The following is a 17,360-nucleotide window of genomic DNA, read 5'->3' as shown; positions in this document are numbered from 1 at the left end:
TTTTTTTTTTCTTCAATCATATTTTAACAAAATGTTCACAATTTTTTTATCGAATTCAAATAAACATGTATGCTAACTATAAACACCCCTAATTCATAACCTTTTTTTTCTTCAATCATATTTTAACACCTAAAAGCTAAGGTCGTAGGTAGTAACTGGCATGCATACATATGACGGGAGGAACGAGTAAAAAGGGAACACATGTGACAGCTGACAACAAAGTTTGATTAATAGACTACTTGCGGATACAAGGGATTGCCCTTGACTTTAAGGACAAGCACTTGCGCCATAACCATTCACTTCCCTCATTTCTCAGATCTCACTACTTATAAATAAATTAATCATTCAGTTAGGGAGCAGTAGTTTGATGCTAACAGTATTTTTTTTTTTTTTTTTTATCTTATTGACATGAGATACAAATTATTGTCTTAATAATTTATACCATATCTTCCTTTATATATGTTGTCTATAGATGTAGGGGTGTCCGCGGATCGGATCGAATCGGATATGGCCAAAATTTCGATCCGATCCGCACTAAAATCATCGGATCGGATCGGATCCAATATCCGCAGTTTTTAAGGTTGGATCCGATCCTGTGCAGATCGGATCGGATCGGATATCAGATATATCCACAAAACACAAAAATATTTTTAAAAGCTTATTTTTATTAAAAAAATATCAATAAAATTTATTTTTTCTATTCTTTTAAATATGTTTACTCTTAAAATAATATTAAACATACTTTTTTTGAATAATAAATTAAAATAATTTAACATATATGATAATTATTAGTTAAAATAAAACATAAAAAGAATATTTTACTTATTTATTTCTTTATTTTTGCGGATACGCGGATATCAACACAAAATCCGCAATCCGATCCGATTAGTGTGTGGATCCGATCCGATCCGAAAGCCTTGCGGATCGGATCCATATCCGCAATTTTCGGATCGGATTCAGATAAATACCGCAGATATGCGGATTGGATCCGATCCATGAACACCCCTACGTAGATGAGTTGAACCCACACTGCAGCCCATCTTTGACTATTTAATTCTTGGTATATTTGGAAATTTTATTTCTTAAATGCCTGATCAGACGAAATGATATATGCGGGCGGGGATCAGGAGTAAATATTAAATAAGGATATCTGATTTATTTTCCCTCGGTGCCAGACTGCCAGCTTCCAACCAAAGTCATTAGAATTGAAAGTACAAACTCATAACTTCAATTTAACCAATTCTAAGGGTATGGTTTGGGGTAAGAAAGCAAAAGAAAAAGGGCCATTAAGAAATTAATTTTGGGTGTTTCATAAATATCTGAGACTAGAGCCACACTTTTCACATAACCCATTCCCCTTATCTGCGACTTTGAAAAACTCGGATGCAAATGTAATCACGTCAATAATGTACATTAAATGGCTAAAAAGAGTAGGAAGCAATTCATGGGTACAAGGCTCTCACTGAAGACCAATTGAAACACACTCACTGCTCATTGCTTTCAACTCTCAAAAGACCAAATACGTACATCTTCACAAAAAAATAGATTTATCTATAAAGATTACATTCTTCCCCGTAAAGGGGTATGTAACAATAATCTATGTTAAGCTCGTGGTTTTAAAATACAATAAAAAGTGAAGCTCTATTTCTGAAACAAATGGACATGCCAATAACCACACTGCTACCCTATCCAACGATACCTTGGTGCCACGACTGTGTGTGGGCAGAGCAATTCTGAAATCCGGGTAAGCAACCATCTCTATTTACTGCAAAGGTACTCAATAAATTGTACAATGATATTCAACCAACCGTAAGCCTCTCTTAAATAATGCCCTTGGAAATGCTGGAAGTTGCATTTATCTTCAGTGAGTGCTCAGGGATATAGGCAACACCTGTGGAGATTACAATGTGAGCCTATAAGAACTTGAGCAATATCATAGATGCATAAGCAGAATCATGATTGCCACTATTTGCATCGCTTTAAAACTTTATCCCACTCAGGAATGACGCCGAATGCACAAAACAAACCATACCCGGTAGTAAAAGTGCTTATGATTCTCAGACAAATAGAAACAGTGATCAATTGGTACATAAATGACCTAGAATAAAATGACACCAAATGAGCACATGGGGGGGAAGGTTTGCCAAAGCTAGGTGAAGGCAAAACAAGGCTGTAACATCTCGACTAAAAACTGCTGTCTGTAAAATTCCAACTCTTTTTGCTACACCCATAACCGTGTGTGATTCTTCAAAATAACCATACGTCAAGCAGAGAAGAAAACAGAATTTTAGGCACCGATTCATTGTTCCATTGTCTCATAAACAAGTATTGACCTAATATTTCTTTAGGTAGAGCACAAAGCATGCAGTTAAGAGAGAAAAAGCACCATCCAAAAGTTTGGTTATCCATACCTTTTTCTTTGACATTAATTTGCAATGAGTCAAGCGTGATTATGCCATCAGTCAATGGAAGTAGCTCAAGCTTAATAGTTGCTGTGGATTGAGACGGTACACAACTGATGCAGCCAAACACATTGTAAAATAAATCAGCTTTAATTTTAAGGAGTTCACAGAATTAACAAAGAGGCCTGGTTTATTACCCAAGTGGAACTCTACTCTGCAGCCATAAATGTGTACAACTCAGACCAGAACTAGGAATGACATCATTCATTGAAGATGACTGAGGTGCACCATGATTGCTTTGTTTCTCATTTTCTTTTACAAGAGGACTGAAGCTCTGTCCTTGGGTAACACTAGTATGCCTTTCAACATTCACCCTTCCCAGAAACTCAGTAAAACCAACAAATGGACTCATTGAACTAGTGGGTGAATTCAGTGAGACCACTGAAGGTGGTGAAGTAAATGAGGCTGGAGCAAGCACCGTCAAAGTTAAATCTTCAGATGTAAAATTTGAAGCTTGAAGAGTCAAGACCTGATGATAAAAGGCAATTAGGTAAATTCAATTGTAGCATCACTAGGAAAATATAAAAGCAAAATAAATATAGGCTCCAATGTACAGCCCCAAATTAAGACAATCTATAGTTAAAAACATATGTTGACCTGCACAGGAAGTGGGGAATTTCTTGCATAAGGTCCAGGAGACTCTCCTGACATCTCAGATGCAACAGAGATCAGTATATCCCTTGATGTACGTGGTCGCCAACTGGTTGGTTGCTTGAAGAATAATTGTGAAGCTGTATTAAGCACAAAACCATAACAAAAACAACTGCTTAACATCTTACTATTCATTAAAAAACATGACAACAAACCGTAGGTAAAAGATGTACCTGTATAATTACATCGACATGATACCACAATTGCATATTGATCATCATTCAAAGCAGCCTTCCTTCGGTCAAGACTCTGAGGTGAAGAATTTAATGATGATGCCGAGTTTCCAGAATGTGACTTTGACAATTGAGAATTTGTTTCATCCTGCATCTTAAGATTCTTCCAAGTTGCAGGTTTAAGAATAAAAGAATGCTCTTCCCCTCTCCTGTAATTAAAGATTCCTAATAAGAATTATTGAAGATTAGAGCTACCTACATCAACCAAACTCTGAAAGTCACCAACCATGTTTACTCTCTTCCCTTCATTATTACCATGTAATAATAAGGCATGCATAGTCCCATGGCATTATCAGCTAATAGACAGTGACAGAAATTAACTGATGAGAATTTTTATTATGGTGGAGGTGGTGGTGGGGTGTGCTAGTGATTATTTAAGCAGTATTATTATATGGAACTAAAGAAAATTTCATCCCTTTCTGGTACAAAGTTTAGGGCCTTGCATGTCAATGATTTTGCTTCCTTGACTAATGTTGAATCCAAAGATATAATATAGTTTGCACGCCATCACAATTAATCAATTCCCACTCTTTACCAGGGTAGTGATTCTCGAGCACAAGCATATTCAAACAGCAATATGCAGTGTGAGATCAGATTACCACCAATAGAAACATCAAGACATGCAATATGAACAACAACCTGAGGGCTAAATTTGGTAAAGAATGATCATGTCCAGCTTCAATACATGAAATTGGTAATGATGATGGTAGTCCACTTTTGGTAGCCTCATCAAAAACAATTGTTATGGCATCTATAAATATCACAATATCTGGAGCATCAGCTGGAGCAACATTCTGCAGAAGAACTTAAAATTAATACCAAAAAATAGAAAAACCAAACTCAATTTGCAGTACTACAAAGTATGGCAACGTTCATTAGAGAGAGAGAGAGAGAGAGAGAGAGAGAGAGAGAGAGAGATTCCAAAAAATTTGGTCCATTGACACGACAGTTCGAACCTTTATCTGAACGCACAAAAGATCATCTGTATTGCAGTCGGCAGCAAAAGAATGAATCTCCACAGGTTGTATTATTTCAAGTTTCCTTCTCCACCTTCTTCCGGGCGTATAAATACCTTCTAATCCACAGCAAACAGAAAATCTTTCTCGCTCTAATGAGACTCCTCGAAAAGATAAAAGTTCTTCAACATCATTTTTTCTCCTTAACTTCTGAAATGAGATCTGATCCCAATCCTCCATGTCAAAGGCTGGCTTAGAACTAGCTGCCTTAACAGGAGCAACAGGTGGAATACTAGTATTTTGGGGTAATGATGACATGGAGTAACTTCTGAAATGGGCAAAGAATGACTGAGACCCAGCGGAAGCAGAATAATGGTGTCTGTGAGAAGCGCTTCCAGTTCCTGTACTTGAAGGTAACTTAGTAGGAGATAATGGTCGAGAAGGGGAGGAGAGAGTGTTATCTAATGGAAGTAACCACATCAATAGTTCACCACACTGATCCTGACTCATGTTAACTGAACTGCCCTGGTTCTGTGGAGACAATACATTATCCTGGTACTTTTCATATTGAAGGATTTCTATACAAGGGTCTCTAAGAAAATTAACACCCACATTCACCTGTAAAAGAACCTGGATCCTTCCAAACAGGAAAATAGAATCAGATCAGTAATCTAAGTCAATGGGGGTGCCCATGCATAATTAGGGAAATTTTTGGTATTGAATGCTAAAAATATAATATTAGGTTGCAAGGAAGCATTTTCTGATCAACTGGATATGTTTCTGTGTCAGTTTCTTTGCTTCATTAGCATACAATGCCTCAGCACAATTTTATTCAAATACAGTAACACTAATACCATGTCATGATCCATGTAGCCGACCCCACATAGTGGGATAAAGCTTTGTTGTTGTTGTTGTTGTTGTTGTTGTATAGAAACACTAATACATTTGTATTAAAAGTTAAAACTCTTCATAAGTTTTACAAACAGAATGAGCAAACAAATTCAATGCCATATCTCATTTCCTTAAAAAGCTATTCATAGACTAAAACCAAAAAAAAAAGTGTATTTGAATCCCAAACCAAATTGTTTGGGCATAGAAGTAAAAAAACTTTTCTCCAAACTATGATTGTGGCTTTCAACAAGCCGAACAACACATAGTATATGTCTTAATGATTGTATATTGTAACAACAAGATTGCCAAGTTGTATAGAGTGCAGATGACAAATTAGTGATCGGGGGAGAGGGGGGGGGGGGGGGAGTGAACTATAAGACAAAGTCCCACACTTATTTGGGAAAAAGAAGAAATCCATGTCTGTTATTGCTAAATCTAAATCAAGAAAAATTCATGACGATAATTTCTGAAGTTTTATGGCACATACCACTATGTCTCCGTTAGGGAGAGCAAAACACTTGACAGAATTTCTTGCCACACCACCAGAAATATTTGCATCAAAATTTCCTCTATCAATAATAGCACTAATAGAAGACGAGTCTTTTGCAGTCTCTCTAACTCCAATTGTTGAGGCCTTCAGATCATCGAATTCAGAGGAGCTGGACTTTTCTGATGAACTTCGTTTGGACCATAATGGTTCATCATACTCCGATATCCTTACAAAGAAGTGAGAATTCTCAAATCTTTGCAACAACAATGCAGTTTGCCTTTTGTGAACCTCCATCCTTAAAAGGGATTCACCAGCAGAAACATCTGCCGGGTGATCAGCCTTTGGTTTCGACAGGCTTTCCTCTTTCTGCTCTTGACTACTGGAACTGATTTGCCCTTCTCCAGATCCTGAATTACTTCTGTCCTCAATGTTTCCATTTTGTTTCTCGGGGCTGTGACCTATGCCATTCTTACTCATCATTGCAGCAACTTTAAATGGAGTGATAATCTCTGTATCATGCTTACATGCAGACAAACATGCCACGATTTGAACTTGCTCCCCTGAATTACAAGTAGAAAGTAAGGTCAGTCAACTTTCCACGAGTCCAGCAAACTGAATCACACATGAAACCAAAACTGAGATTCATGAATATATAGAATGAACATATCCTACCAGGAAAAAGAAATGAACGATCAAGAGAGTGCAGGGACTGTATATCCGACACGTCATTCCAGCTTTTAGGAAGTTCCTCTACAAAAAGACATAATAAATAAATAAATAAATAAAAAGAAATAATTGAGAATTGGCCATATTATATTACAAATGGCCATAACATCACATATTGTGGAAGCTAAAATAAAATGTTCAATTAATTCTACCACTTTAAATTTAATATACTAATCCAGCTGCAGTTATAGTTTTATTAATTTCATATGTATGTTATGAGCATGTCTATATAGCCAACAAAACTAACACACTATAGAATGGTACTCAACACGATTGCTAAGCTTGGATCTGGATCAAGAAACTGTAACCATGTTCAAACCTCAGTTGCTAATTTAAGATCAAGAAGTAAAAGAGTATTGCTGTTGGAGACATACTGCATGGAATGGCAATCCATCCTTCTTCTTCAGAAACATCCACGTGCTTAGCTAGAATTGGCATGTCCTTTCTTGAACCGTTACCAGACACATTGCCATTTTCACCATCAATCTCTCCATCAAACTCTTCAATTGTGGACAACCGTGAATATGGATCCTCAGAATCAAGAGTCTCCGAAGAAGTCCCAGAAGTAGTCTGGGGAGTATCCGCCTGAGGCGACTCTGGAATTGGTGTCCGCTCCACATGCACATGTGAAGTAGACCGCATCAAGAAATTCATGGTGCCACCAACTTTATCTGCAAATTTAAAATACTAATGTTGATAAGGACAAATCCAAAACCGACATATAACTTGACATTATAATCATCTCCAGATTTTGCACATAAATATACAATGCACCATGTCTAGCAAGGGTTTTTCCTTGGTTCGTGGCAACTAAAAACTTCCCTGAATTGTACTTCTATTATCAGAATGCTGAATTTCCACATCAAAAGATCATCCTAAACGTAAACACCAGATATTGATCCTTAGTAGCATTGTGAATTAATCAAATAAATATAAATTTTCCCTTTGAGTTCACTCATTAGCTACTAGTAGCGACTTTCAATAATGCTATAAAAGCTAATAATTCAATCAAATGAAAAGAAACTGAATTAAACTACGGTGAAAAATTAGTAATAGAAGCACATAATAAGCAAGGTAAGAGAAGACACTGTTTGGTTGGACGATGCCAAATTCTAACGAAAACAACGACATAAATGAAAGATATATACGTCAGCTGAAGTAAGCGGCGACAAATTTAACATAAACGAAGAAAAATGGAAACAAAATGAATCAGCGATCGTGAAAATTGAAATTAAGTGAGTAAGAAGTGAAGGAAATGGGAAGGATCTGAGGTTGGAGGAAGAGAATGAGTTAGTTACCTTCAAACAGAAGAGGAGTGAGTGATCGATCACAGTTGCAGTTGCAGTTGCGGCTTCAGAGTACAATCGGAGAGAGCGATCTACTGAAAGCTCTCTCGCTCTTTCTCTCTCTCTATCTCTATTCTCTCCCTTTCTCTCTCTTAACTCTGTCGTAAATCTCGATCTGAATTTTCTGGTGAGGTGTAAAACGGCACAGTGCAAAAGAATTTTCCTTAAACCTCAATGCACTGGAACGCAGCGTTTCGTGGCTCTTTCTGTGTGTCTCCTTCGTTGACAGGCCGAAAACTTCTGGGCCAGTCATGGTTTGGGCTGGACCTCGATGAAAAGTTTTATAACAAAAAAAAACATTCGAAACGGGAAAAAATGAAAAATGTAAAATTGGAGATGCGGGGTATCGATCCCCGTACCTCTCGCATGCTAAGCGAGCGCTCTACCATCTGAGCTACATCCCCGGATTTGATAGGGTAATATATTTTTTACTATAAATTGTTTAGTAAGTACTTTTTTATTTACAATTTTGAGTTTTTTGACTTCTAGTCGAGAGACAGAAAACAAAAATATTAAAATATTATTTTTTATAATTTAATTTTAATGCACTATTCGGATTGATTTCAACTTTTTTTTTTTGCCTCGTTGAACTACTTTTTTTTTCTTTTCATTTTCAACACCAAACAGCGAACAATATTCAATCAATTCATGTTGTATTTATTTTTTTATCTATATCTACCATCAAATACGGTCACTAATCTTAATTCAATCAATTTAAGACATCACATTTATTTCTATCCTAATCATGCTCTTGGTCACTAAAGTGTATTGCCAACACATTATATGTAACATGAACGTGTTACCCTGGCGTAGAAGGTTTGGTTATTTTGCAACGATAAATATCTTCAGTTACCTTTTGCCGTTTTGAAATGGTTAGGCATGGGCCTAACTTCGCTTCAATACGAAAGAACATTCGCATGTGAATCATTTGCTCTCGCACTATTCATAATTCAAGGGACATGTTGATTACATTACGTGATGTAATACATCCATTTGATTCCTTTCCTCATTCCTCTCCCCTCTATTATATTTTAAGATATATTACTTGTATATACAATTACAGCCTAGAATGGCTTCACAGTTTTCACTTTGATTCATGGCATTGAAAAATGCACATTAACCATTTGTGAAAAGTCCCCATTTGTTATTTTTCATTCACTAGAAATCCCTCTCCCTCTGTACTTGTACTTAATAGCCCAAAACAGGAAATGAAGGAAGTTCAACCCACTCAGCACACACATAAGCCAATAGAACCTCTCTAGATGATAGTGATTAAGGTTTGCCCCAGAAAGCCATGGTTTATGTGATGAGCTACCAGTGATACCATTAACTATTGAAACGATCACTGAACTCAAGTAGTACCCCATAGCCAAAGATGCCCAAGATAGTGATGTGGCCAATGATCTCATCTTAATTGGTGCTTCTGTGAAGAAGAATTCCAATAAACCCGCCAAGGTGAAAAGATCTGCAGAACCAAGGAATAAGTACTGAAATGCAATCCAAAAGAATGTTATTGGTAATCGCTTTGTTGCATCATCTGTTAGGCCTGAATTTGTTGCCACATTTTTCCTTTTCACTTCAACAATTGCTGCCACTGCCATTGCAATTATGGAGAGTACTAATCCAATTCCTACTCTTTGGAGGTGTGTTACTCCCATCTCTGTCTTGGTAGCTTTCCTTGCAAATGGGATTATTATGTGGTCATAAATTGGTGCTAGGATCATGATAAAGATCACTGGGAAAACCGGTAATGATGCCGGAGGAATATTTAGGGAACCAAGCTTTGTGTTCATCGTCGAAGCTTGCTCAATGGAGAATGTGTTTAGCTGAGCAAGGCAGCAATTAAGCATAATGGTGCATGCAAATATTGGAAGCATTTTGAGTACTATTTTGACATCTTCTACTTGCTGCACTGTGCATTGGATTGATGAGTGGATTGCTTTGTTCTGAGCTGCACTGTTGAGGAATTTGAGTGTGTTTGATGTGGCTTCATCCTCAGTTTCCTTGTTGCTTGCTTTTGCAGCATCTTCGTGTTCAATGTTATTCCCTGGGAGTGGATTTGAAGGACTTGAAGCCATGTTCACAATAGCATTGCTTGAATCCTTGAGGATGCAGCTACTAACTGAGGCGGCAATCAAAACCTGCTCAAATCAAAGATTAGAGTTAGAAATTTATAGAATACCTCTTCATTGAATGTCAATATAGAACATTAATATGGGACATTATAGGACTAGTATATTAAAACATACTCACATTTTTTTTCTTTACCGATTCTATATTTTGTTTTAATTCTGTTAATATACTATTCAATCACATGATGATGCCTAAGACATTGTCCATTTCTATGATGCTTATATGATTGATTACCTTCAAAATGGTAGTAAGAGGACTTCCAAGAGGGATCTTGTTCCTATAAGTAGGAGAACCAGACAAGAAGACAGGGATAGACAGAAAAATGGTTATGGTAGATATTCCAAACCCCCATTTCCAACCTTTGTTGTCCTCAACCCACACTACAAAAGTAACTGCCACAAGGGCCCCACATGATAAACAGAACACAAAGTAGTTGAAGAAGGTTGATCTCTGCTTCCTCCCAGATGGGGTACTCTCATCAAATTGCTCAGCCCCATGTGCTGGCAATGACCCTTTTATCCCTCCAACACCAAGTGCCACTAGGTAGAGTCCAACAAAGAACATTGCTGCTTTTGCCCCGGTAACTTCCTCACATGGGGTGGCGCCGCCGCATGGCTGTAGTGACGGCACTCGAGCTTGTATGGTGAGCACAACCAGTCCCTGCATAAATTCCAAAATCCTTTATTCTACAAATTGTCACAATGATTGGAGAGAATGATTATAGGAAAAAGTAAGTTGTTATCTTTATCATCAAAACTTGAATCTTATTATTAAAAAATTGATTAAGTCAAATAGAAAAACTATAGTTGCATCTGCTAGTGTAGACTTTTTTCTACTTGAGATAAGCTTACTTACCATTCAAGTAATTAAGAAAATAACTTTAGCTTTAAAACACATCTACCTGAAGTCCTGTTCTTAACGTTTTTCTAATAAGGGGAAAAAACAAAAGCATTTCTCTATATTTGGTAGGGAACTCTAAAAACTGCAACAAAACAAATTAAAATATCTAGTGGCTGGTACCACTACAAACCAATTAAAATAGATGTTTTTCTGTCTTAATAACATTAGTGACACATGCCTTTTTTTCTTACTCTTAGTTCCCACCACGTTAGGTCAAGAAATGAAAGTTAGCCCAAGGAGTGATCAAATCACATAATGAGAATTGAGAACCCTTGTCTCTACTAACATACATACCTAATAACAACGTTGCCAAAATATCAAAATTATGGTACTATTTTATGAAAGGTCAGGTTCAGTGGATAATTAATTAACACGATATCACAAAAGGAGGGTCCCAAATCCACGTGTTAATTGATCCCCAGCTAAATCCCCTGGACTGTAGTACAGACAAGGACTACTTAGATTCCGATATACCGTTGATTAGTAAAATTATAGACTTTAATAATAAGAGGCTGATAGAATATACTTGTCTATATTATCGTTTATCAGCTATATTGCATGGAATAATAATTCATTGAATCAGTAGACATATTCAAATGAATAGAATAAAAAACAATAACACAAAATATGAAATTAGTTGAGTAACATTTATTATTAAAAAAATGCTTTAAGAAACCTAAAAAGACTCATGAATAAATACATTAATTTGTAACATAATTCATGACATGACAGAATGACATTATTTAATTCATATCGTTAATTTCACTTAATAGGACAAAATTATATTTTTGGCTGTATACTTTTTTCTCTTCAAGTAGGGTTATATACTTATATATTTGTCTTAACAATTAACACAATCTTTAAATGCGACGTATGATATACATGCACATGTATATGTATGTTGCCGTTTTGAGTAAGGTATATCCTCATATATATAGTGTCTAAATTCGTGATTGCAACTGGTGATGATAATGTGTATCAATTTATAAAGGCAATCAAGTACGTACGTGGTTTCATGAAAACTTCTTTTGACAAAACTATGTGCGAAACATTGCCATATTTAATTGCTAGCTGAACCTACCATACTGCCATAGAGCGAAACCATAAGTTCATGAAGATTTGACAGAGAATCATGTTTCATTAATAAGACTGGAGTTTCATTTCATGTAGCTATATACGATGAATAGTGAAGACTTATATGCAAATGTGTAAAATTTATAATTAATAATTATTAGATAATTTAATATGTTTAATTAAATTTTTATTTAATAAATTTTAACTATTAATTTTATATAAAGATAATTGTATATGAATTTTATAATCATGAATACTCCTAAAAAATATCATCATATAATGATCATGATGATAGGGACCACACGTGTTAAAGTGTTAGGCGCAGCACAAATTATAGCTAAAGAGATCTGTATTTGACTTGTGATATATGTACCAATGGGAAACTATATATGCCAATTCAATGATGATAATAACGTATAACTATTTCTCACCTCTCTTTATATTAATACTATGCACGTAAGATGTAACTCAACAAAGAAAAAGGTGTAGAATAAAGAAGCTTCTATCAAACTATGTTCATTCATATAATTAAGTGGTGAAAGTGAATTATTGATGATGGTGTTCTTGGTGTGTAAATGATGGTTGACTATTTTTGTGTTCAAACTATATGCAACCAACACCTTGAAAACTCATAACTAATTATTTTCCGCAAATGAGCACAATTCCCGTAAATGAAGTGCTAGAATTTAGTTAGTCAATGACTTTTTTTTTTGGTCATTCTGTTGATTAACATTATTGTAGTATTGTTTTTGGGCTTTAGATATTTTAATACTAATATAATAATAAATTATTCAATGATAATAAAATATTTTATATTATCAAAATTAACTCCTTTTTAATGGATAACAAAAATTTTATTGTTATAATTTTCGTCAAAAAAAATACAGAGGGTAAAAAATAATACAATCAGTATATATTAATAAACTATTAAGGCCATATAAACCTTAACAAAAAGGGCTATTAATTATTTAAGAACATATACGTCTCAATTAGAATAAAAGAACTATAACATATATTTTTAATTATTACTAGCTAGCTAGTTATTAGAAGTTATGAATGCTTTTTAATTTTTAAAGTATTGAACATTGATATCCATTTTTTAATTCTTGAATTAGTTTCCCAATAAATTCCTCTTTCTGACTTTTTCTTCAAATCCCAACAGAAAGAAATATTATACGAAAAAGAGGCGCAAATTGTAAAAAAAAAAAAAATTAATTAATTTTGAACATATTATTAACAAAAAATTTTTATATAAATTATTATCCAAACAAATTAATTGATTCAAGATATTATAAAATAATATATAGCTAAAATACACTTTTTATCCTTAAATTTTACTCATTTTTAAATCTTCCCGCTTACCTTTTAGTTTTCTCAATTTGTTCTATCATGTTTTAAATTATTTTTAATTTAACTCCACGCTATCAAATTACCGAAAAAGATTGTTGGCAAACACTATCCCTGTCAAATCCAAGTGTATACCATGCATGTTAGCACCATTTGTGACACGTCAATATTTTTCATCAGTTATTTTGTTGGTAGAACCAAAATTGAAAATCATTTAAAATATAAAAATTAATTCGTGAATAAATGCAACTGAAAATTGAGAAAAGAAATGTCAAGGAGTTAATATTTTTTATTAGTATTAATTAATATTTTAAGTCAATATTTTACTTTTTATACTATTAAAAATTTAAAGTTTAGAATTTAGTATAAAAATATTTTTGTAGTTAAATATGAATAAAAAATAATAAATTTTTGTCATGTAGCATTCATCAGTTGAGGATATATATATACCTACTATTTTTCCTAAAACAAACAACACAACAAAATTCAACTAAAAAGGAAAAAAATGAAAAATTCAGCCTACTTTATTTCATTACTATTATGTTGTCTCATATACTCCAATTACGCAAGGATTAGTAATGGCGTCCCCAACCAGCCATGTTGATTCTTTTGTTATTAGACGGTGGCCACACAAGAAATGTGAAAAATAGTATATGTATATATATATATATATAACTATATAACTATATATGCATATGTTGGCCCCCACTAGTAATAGCTCTCACACACACTTCTTTAGGGAGTTACAATCCAAGTCCAAGGCTAACATTGTACTAATGTGAAGAGAGAGAAATTAAAGTCACCCCTTACATCAACAACATGGCTTTTATTTTTGTTAGGTTTATTTCTTTTCCCATTTGGTGGCTGAAGAGAAGAAGCTAGCGAATGAGAAGAAAGAAATACACTGATTCTTGACTTGGTCCATAGGATCTTATTATTAGTTAGTGGGAGCGTTCACTCATGGATTTCATGAGGTTTTATATATCTATGACCCTAAGTTGGAGGGAGCCACCCAAATGCACCAAAAAGTGATGTAGAGAATCAAAAGGAGAGGATGGACAGGACATATATATTTGTTGTGTTTTATTTATTATCTTTTCAAAAAAAAAAAAAAAGCATATATATGATTTGTTTGATGTTTCAATTCTATGATGGGGATTTGGTTGCACAGTTTTGATGCAACCCCACTTTGCAACTTGTGTTTGCAACTTGCACAAAATTGACTCTCATTCTCCTTACTTCAAAGTTCAAACACATCATGGATTTGAAGGAGCTAGGATCCTTGTTCCTTAAAAAATTCGAATATATATATACACACACATAATTTTCATGACACTTTTGTAAATCAAAATTAAAATTATAAATTTTTATTATTCGAACACTAAAAAGAGAAAATTTAGGGTATAGCAGGCAGCATCAATTTTAGCTTGGTAATGAAGGTAAAAAAATTGAAATTACTAATATATATAAAAAAAAAAGAGTGAGAAATAAAAAGAATAAGAATAAAAAAGAATTGATACCAGGAATTCGATGAGTGCGCTAACGAGGTAGACGTGATAAGTGGTGAAGAAGGCGTCGGAGAAGAATCCTCCGACGAGGGCGAGGAGGAAGGCCGTTCCCATGAAATTGGTGACGTTGGTAGCGGATTTGGAAAGCGAGAAGTGCATGAACTTGGTCATATACAAAACAATATTGCTTGCATTTGCCAAAAACGCCAGGTTCTCCATCACCTCCACCACTTTTCATACATATGCACATGATATAACCATCTCAATCAGTGCCAAAAATACTATATACTATATTATTATTATTTTAAAAAAAAAAAAGAAAAGCTATGAGATTTAATTTGAGACGGACCAAGAACAAAGGAGGCGGCAAGCATGCCACCATGACGGCCTCTCAGAGCCGGCTTGTTCCTCCAATCCACATACCCTTCCCATCTTCTGCTTACTTGCTGATCTTCCAATTCCTGCAATAATAATATATGCTTGTTTTAGTATCTGTTGAGCCGCTAGTTATTATAATAATAATATTAAAGAAAAAGTTTTAAGTTTATCAAAAATTTGATTTTTTTGGTAATTTTAACTGTTATGATTGAAATCAACTGCTAAAACTCTTTCAATGTTATAATAATTATATAATTATGGGATGAGAGGAGAAAGTGTTTGAGAGAGAGGGGGAAAAAGATGAATATAGAAGATGAAGGAAGAGGATGGGAATCCAACCCACCATGGTGATGGTAGTGTGTGTGAGAAGCTGATGAGGGAGGAAAGGTGTGAGAGGAGATTTATAGAGTGCGGGGAAGCAGGGAGGAACGATCAAGGCTCCAATTTGGGCAAAATCGTCTATAAACTATGCATCATTATTTCTATGATTCTATCTCACTCTTATATTATTACTTTTCTACATTTATTATGGTCAATACCTCTAGCCCACTATTATTTATTTTTTTTGGATTTTTATGGTATTTTTTTAATTCGTTCAACCAAAAATTTTATTTAAAAATTTATAGTTAGATAGTAATAAATTGCTGCATACACAAAACGATATTTAATTTTTTTATATTTATTTAAATAAATTAATAAATTAATTACTAGATTAAACTAAATTGGTTAACCTACTGCTAATTACTAGTTACTACTATAATTCTTATTCTATAAAAGATGGTTGAATATTATTTTAGTTAGTTAGGTGGCTGGTTTGGAGGGAAAAAAATAGCCAAATAATTAAAAGAAATATATTTTGAATATCATGATGTGTTTAAAATAATTTCAAGATATGAATATGTTGAATATTAATCTATGGCATAAAGTGATGATGTCATTAGGTTCTCGTTCATGTAAATGATTCACTTGCTAGCAAATCTTTTATATATATATTAGTCAAAAAGGAGCATTACACTAAGTTATTTGGTTTTAGATGAATTTTATTTTGTTATATATATATTTTTTTACTTTTCAGAAGACACAAAATGTGATTAACGTTTTTATTTAAAAAAATTAAAATTTAAATATTGCTAAACGTCATTATCGTTTTAATTTTATATTGATTATTTATATTTTTAAAAATTATTAAAATAAAAATGCTATCGTCATTTTATTTTTCTTTGTTATGAAAATAGAAAACGACATCGTCATTTTGTTATTTTAACAAATTTAAAAAGAAACTAAAGTTGTTATACCCTCACATTTTAGTATAACACACATAATGAATCATTTTTAATTAAAGATAACACTCGTCTAAACTTAATATTAAAAAAAAAATTCTCAAGACTTTACATTACTTCGAATTTAATTTGTATATAAAATCTAAAAACTTTTATATAGCTATCTAATCATATATTATCATATTAATTAAAATAATTAACTTTAACCAAATTTATTATTCAAAAAGTTATTTATTTAAAAATATAAATTTAATTAAATAATTATAATATTATATAGAATTTTTTATTTTCAATACATTAAAATTAAATTCTACTTTCAATTTTAAACTTTTTAATAATTCTACAATACATTGAGTCAAATTAAGGTGATAAGTTAAAAAAAAAAAAAAAAAAAACTGAAGGAATTGAAGTGTATAATAAGAAACAATGATATCAACACAATAGATTCATCATTTTCTTTATCTTTTTTAAATAATTAATATATAGCTACTTCGTATTTAAAAAAAAATATATAGTCAATAATCAATCTATGTATATATAGATATAAATGATATGCTCTTATTATAATACATTGATCTTCACGTACTAGAAAATATTAATCTATCTGAAATCCGAATATATATTATTTAATTTAATTTATATATAAATAGTTAAATACAATTAGAGATCTCATTAAAGATTTTCCATTAATTTTTATTTCAAAGTTGTTGCCTTTGCAACATTTTGTTTATAAATCGACTCTTAATAGAAGAGTAATTTAACAAAAATGTTAACACAAAATCTCCTTCTTCTTTTTCTTTTACTATTTAACAAATTTGCATTTTTTCCTAATAAAAGTACTACGTATGTATATCTCGAATGTCATACCAGCTTTCAGCCGTGTGATTTGATGGCAATAATATATATATGGTAAAGTATCGTTTTTGTCTCCAACGTTTGGGGTAAATCCTATTTGTATCTTAACGTTTAAATCGTCCTATTTGTA

The 17,360-nt window shown here is 33.2% G+C and overlaps 2 protein-coding genes and 1 non-coding gene across 3 annotated transcripts; all 3 read right to left on the bottom strand.

Annotated features, from left to right (window-relative positions):
- Positions 1-1,384: 1,384 nt before the first annotated feature.
- On the bottom strand, positions 1,385-7,933 carry LOC112734027 (uncharacterized). Its single transcript, XM_025783204.3, has 11 exons — positions 7,708-7,933; positions 6,784-7,080; positions 6,356-6,433; positions 5,681-6,243; positions 4,303-4,932; positions 3,986-4,140; positions 3,287-3,495; positions 3,060-3,193; positions 2,600-2,931; positions 2,412-2,515; positions 1,385-1,891 (listed from the first exon to the last, which is right to left on the bottom strand). The coding sequence occupies exons 2-11, from the start codon at positions 7,061-7,063 to the stop codon at positions 1,821-1,823; spliced, it is 2,556 nt and encodes an 851-aa protein (XP_025638989.1). The 5' UTR covers positions 7,064-7,080; positions 7,708-7,933; the 3' UTR covers positions 1,385-1,820.
- A 153-nt stretch (positions 7,934-8,086) lies between these two features.
- Positions 8,087-8,159, bottom strand: TRNAA-AGC (transfer RNA alanine (anticodon AGC)). Its single transcript has one exon. It is a non-coding gene; the product is annotated as a tRNA-Ala (tRNA).
- A 508-nt stretch (positions 8,160-8,667) lies between these two features.
- Positions 8,668-15,592, bottom strand: LOC112734028 (protein NRT1/ PTR FAMILY 4.6). Its single transcript, XM_025783205.3, has 5 exons — positions 15,439-15,592; positions 15,067-15,178; positions 14,730-14,947; positions 10,123-10,548; positions 8,668-9,896 (listed from the first exon to the last, which is right to left on the bottom strand). Exons 1-5 carry the CDS (start codon positions 15,439-15,441, stop codon positions 8,907-8,909), a joined length of 1,749 nt encoding a protein of 582 aa, XP_025638990.1. The 5' UTR covers positions 15,442-15,592; the 3' UTR covers positions 8,668-8,906.
- Between the last annotated feature and the right edge of the window lie 1,768 nt (positions 15,593-17,360).

Source organism: Arachis hypogaea, chromosome 3 (assembly GCF_003086295.3).
Source record: "Arachis hypogaea cultivar Tifrunner chromosome 3, arahy.Tifrunner.gnm2.J5K5, whole genome shotgun sequence".
Classification (NCBI taxonomy): domain Eukaryota; kingdom Viridiplantae; phylum Streptophyta; class Magnoliopsida; order Fabales; family Fabaceae; genus Arachis; species Arachis hypogaea.
The sequence above is the reverse complement of the archived record's forward strand: the minus strand, read 5'-3'. Positions and strand labels throughout refer to the sequence as shown.